The sequence below is a fragment of the Macadamia integrifolia genome, chromosome 2, assembly GCF_013358625.1.
Source record: "Macadamia integrifolia cultivar HAES 741 chromosome 2, SCU_Mint_v3, whole genome shotgun sequence".
NCBI classification, from domain to species: Eukaryota; Viridiplantae; Streptophyta; class Magnoliopsida; order Proteales; family Proteaceae; genus Macadamia; species Macadamia integrifolia.
The window spans coordinates 22,122,991-22,127,027 of record NC_056558.1 but is presented as its reverse complement, the minus strand read 5'-3'; the positions used below and the strand labels follow the sequence as shown (position 1 = coordinate 22,127,027).

General features: G+C 40.1%; 1 protein-coding gene across 1 annotated transcript; it reads right to left on the bottom strand.

Moving 5' to 3' along the window:
• Positions 1-760: 760 nt before the first annotated feature.
• LOC122089132 (G-type lectin S-receptor-like serine/threonine-protein kinase At5g35370) lies at positions 761-3,825 on the bottom strand. The gene has a single exon (XM_042658629.1). The coding sequence runs from the start codon at positions 3,721-3,723 to the stop codon at positions 1,078-1,080; it is 2,646 nt and encodes an 881-aa protein (XP_042514563.1). The 5' UTR covers positions 3,724-3,825; the 3' UTR covers positions 761-1,077.
• Between the last annotated feature and the right edge of the window lie 212 nt (positions 3,826-4,037).

Below are 4,037 nucleotides of genomic sequence, written 5' to 3'. Positions count from 1 at the left end.
AAATCAAATCGAATTAATTCAATTGGATTTGAGTTTTTATTCAATTTCATATTCGGTTTAGGTCTTTTTTTGATTATTCATGAATCACCCCCAAAGATATTTCACAGATAAATAATATAAAATATAATTAATACAGATTCTATTTTAATCACCCCCACTAAGATATTTCACCGATAAATAATATAAAATATTGAATTTCTAACAGCTAATAATGATTATATTTTTGGTCAAATCAATCAAAAGTTGTCCAAATATATTAAATCAGAATAGCTTAGATCGGGAAAATAAGCTATTCTATTTTATGCTTGAATGGGTCTTCAATCTTCATCATTGATCACCATCTTATCTGTCATAATCTCATTCTTCAGATCAATGTGAATGTAATCATATTTTTGGTTCAATTATAAAAAAATGAAATCGAAACCAAACCGAGAAAAGATTCATTATTTTAAAACCAAAACTGAACCAATTCTTATTCAGTCCGATTCAGCCGGATTTTAAACAGTGGGTTGAGATTCCAAATTGACATTCTTAATTGGACACCCATCACAGTGTAAGCAACAGAGACAAAGAAGTGAAAACAAAGGCATTACCAAGACAGAAAGACAGAACAAGAGACTGGGCCAGTTGCAACACTCCCTAGCTAATGATATGAATTTCAATAAAGAAATATTAAAATAATAATAAAATATTCAACTCTCAATAAAGAAAAATCTTAATCTCCTTTCATTAAACAAATGGGAAGATGATGTGCTTACAAGTTACAACCAAGAACATGACAGAGAACCCAACTAAGTTTCCAAATATAATAATCAAAACAAGGTCTAATTTACAGCTAAGAAGGGGGAGAAAGAAAAAAAAAGACTCAAAAATCAAAAAACACAGCCAAAGAACCACAGTTGATTTGATTGGATTAAGATATTTCAAGGGTCTTAGACATGATCACACTAAAGGCTTCCTTTGAACTCAATCTTCTGTAATAGTAGTCCAATTGAAAACAAAACAAAAGGCCGAGTAGATGCATTTGAGATAAAAGATTTCACTCAGAATTGAATTAACACACACTTTTGAACTGCATTACCTTGGGCCAGATACCTCCTGTGATGAAATGTAAGAAAGAGATGGGTATGAATCACTTGAGTTTGTGTTTGAGTTAGTTGTTACACCAGTATATCCTTGTGGATATGGCCTTATTGAATTTACTGCATTGGATCCTTCCATCATTGATGCCTCGGTGAATCGCCGGCCATAGAACCGCAAGAAGTTCAAGGACTCAAGTCTTGGAACCCCCAAAGGAATCCCACCTTCTAACATGGCTACCACATTGACCATACTAGGCCTTAGCATTGGCTCCTCATGGACACAACACAAGGCCACACGCACAAGCTTCTCCACATCTGCATTTGTTACTCTTCCCTCAAGCCTTGGGTCTGCAAGTTCAAAATAACTCCCTTGCTCATGCATCTCCAATGCAAATAATGGGAAATAGACTGGACCCATCATAGAGGACGCAGATGCTGAACCACCATTACTGCCATTTTCATTGCTAGTGGTTTGAATTTGCAGAGAAGAGTTCTTCCTTCCTCTGATAAGCTCAAGTAGAACCATACCATAGCTATAGACATCGGTTTTATCTGAGATCGAAGAACTTGTGAGCCATTCCGGTGCAAGATACCCTCGTGTCCCCCTCATCGTCGTGAAATGACTAGACTGTTCAGGACTGAGAAGCTTTGATAGTCCAAAATCTGAGAGCTTCACTTGTGAATGGTCATGTAAGAGAATGTTCTCTGGCTTGACATCACAATGTATTATCTTGTGCTCACAACCACTGTGCAAATATGCGAGCCCCCGGGCTGTCCCCAATGCAATCTCAAACCTCTCTTGCCATTCTAATACCGGTCCATTACTGAAGAGTGTCCGGTCTAGTGATCCCCTGTTCATGTACTCATAGACTAGAAGCTGTTCCTGCCTTTGGGCACAGTAGCCCTTTAGCTTAACCAAGTTAATATGGTGGATGTTTCCAATCACTGCAATCTCTGCAAAGAATTCCTTCCTCCCTTGAATTCCTACATGGATTATTTTCTTCACTGCAACCACAGATTTATCAGGAAGAACACCTTTGTAAACAGACCCAAATCCACCTGAACCGATTTGGTTCTCAAAGTAATTGGTTGCAGCTTCAAGAACTTGGTAATCAAATCTCACAGGTAAACCAGGGATGGAGAAGATATCATCAAGCTCAAATGAAGAACATGAACTTGGGCGGTCTAGTTTTGAATGTGATGCAAGCTTACGCCTTCTCCACCAAATAAGGCTCAGGAACAGAACAGTAACCAATAAAAGGAACCCTGTTGAAGGTAAGAGCACCAGAGCAACCAATGGGAAACCTGATGAACTCTTGCTTGAAGATTGGTTGTTCCCACCTGTGGCCACCACAGATGGTTTAACCATCACCTTAATGTATCCCATTGGATCACTATTGCTCGATGTGCTTGACATAAAGGAACCCAATTGATTTTCAAGCAGAAAACAAGAATTAGAGGAATTGTCATAGAAAAAGCCAGAGCAAGAACAATTGGAGCAGAGTGATTTGCAATAAGATAAATTCACAAACTCGATGGTAGGTTCTGAGAAAGTAATTTGAAAGTAGCTCACTCCAATACCTAGACTTGTATATGATGAATTCGATTGAACACCACCGGTGGCATTAATGGATGAATTAGAATTACAAGCAGAAGGCAAGGAAAGAGACGCATCTGATGGGAAGCAACCTTGATTGATGTTGTGAAACCCAGAAGGACATGAACATACATATTGCCCAGCTGAAGTAGTAGTTGTGCACAACCCAACTGAGCCACAGATGTAAGGAAGTCGGCAATTATCGTGCGGTGCTGTGAATTCAATAGTCGTTGCTTTAGAAGGGAAGCTACTGATAGTGAACTGTCCTCCAAACTCTAATTTTGCAATTCGGAAATCCGCCGGAGACAAAATTATCTTAATCACAACTACAGATCCATTTTCTCCATGAAGATAAAGACCTGTACCATTTAGGGCCATAAACGATATCGGAGCATTTGAATTAACATAAGCATTCCGTTCCATCGACATCTTCCAATAGGTCGACCCTTTCCATTTAAGTAATCCATCATAACTAGCAACAGAAAATTGGAAATCTCCAGATGAGTAATTGGTATCAGATAACGAACTCACCAAGGATGAACCCACTGGGATTTGTTGCCCGATCACAATAGTATCGGTCGGATTATCAAAGCTCTGCCAAATAGAACGGTTGTATTGATCGAGCAATACAAGATTTCCTGTGTCGGTGAGCTGCATCAATGCAACGGATGAATTTAACGGCGGCGTTGACCATTTTACGGTGGGGGCGCCGCCGCTAGTTTGGTCGGTGACAGCGATTCCTTGGGGAGAAAGCAAGATTCCGATGGTTTTGGAGATTGGGATATCACGATTAGCTGACCATATTGCGGTTTGGGTAGCGATATGAAGGACGGAGAGATAGTAATTGGATTGACCGCCGGGATTGAAGAAGGCGACACTGAAGTTTTGACTGTTGGATCTTAAGAAGACCCCATTGGCGTCTACGAATTGGTTGTATGTAGAACTGTAGGTTGGCTCAATGAATCCTGTGTAGATTGTCTCGCAACTTGCGAGGATTGAAAAGGATAAGAAGATGGAAGTGACGGAGAAGAAGATGGAGGCCATGCAGAGAGAAAGATATTAACCCAGAGATGCTGATACCCAGAGACCCACAGAGCAGAGAAGAAGAAGAAGAAGAAGAAGAAGAGCTTGGGATTGATGAAGGGAGTGAAGGTGGCATGGGTCAACGAAGGATCGTCTCAGATTTCGTGGAGTTGACTAAGGAAGCTCCCACTACTAAGTTCACGCACATTTACCGCCATTAGGGATTCTTGAGCTTATTTATTCATATCAGAATTGAAAGGCATATTTTGATTTCAAACGGCTTCGAAGCAGCCAATGGGAGGAAGCCCACGGGTATCCATTGGGAGGGGTATGGC

Excerpts from the sequence above, each read along its gene's own strand:
- LOC122089132 (XM_042658629.1), bottom strand. The coding sequence starts at position 3,723 with ATGGCCTCCATCTTCTTCTCCGTCACTTCCATCTTCTTATCCTTTTCA.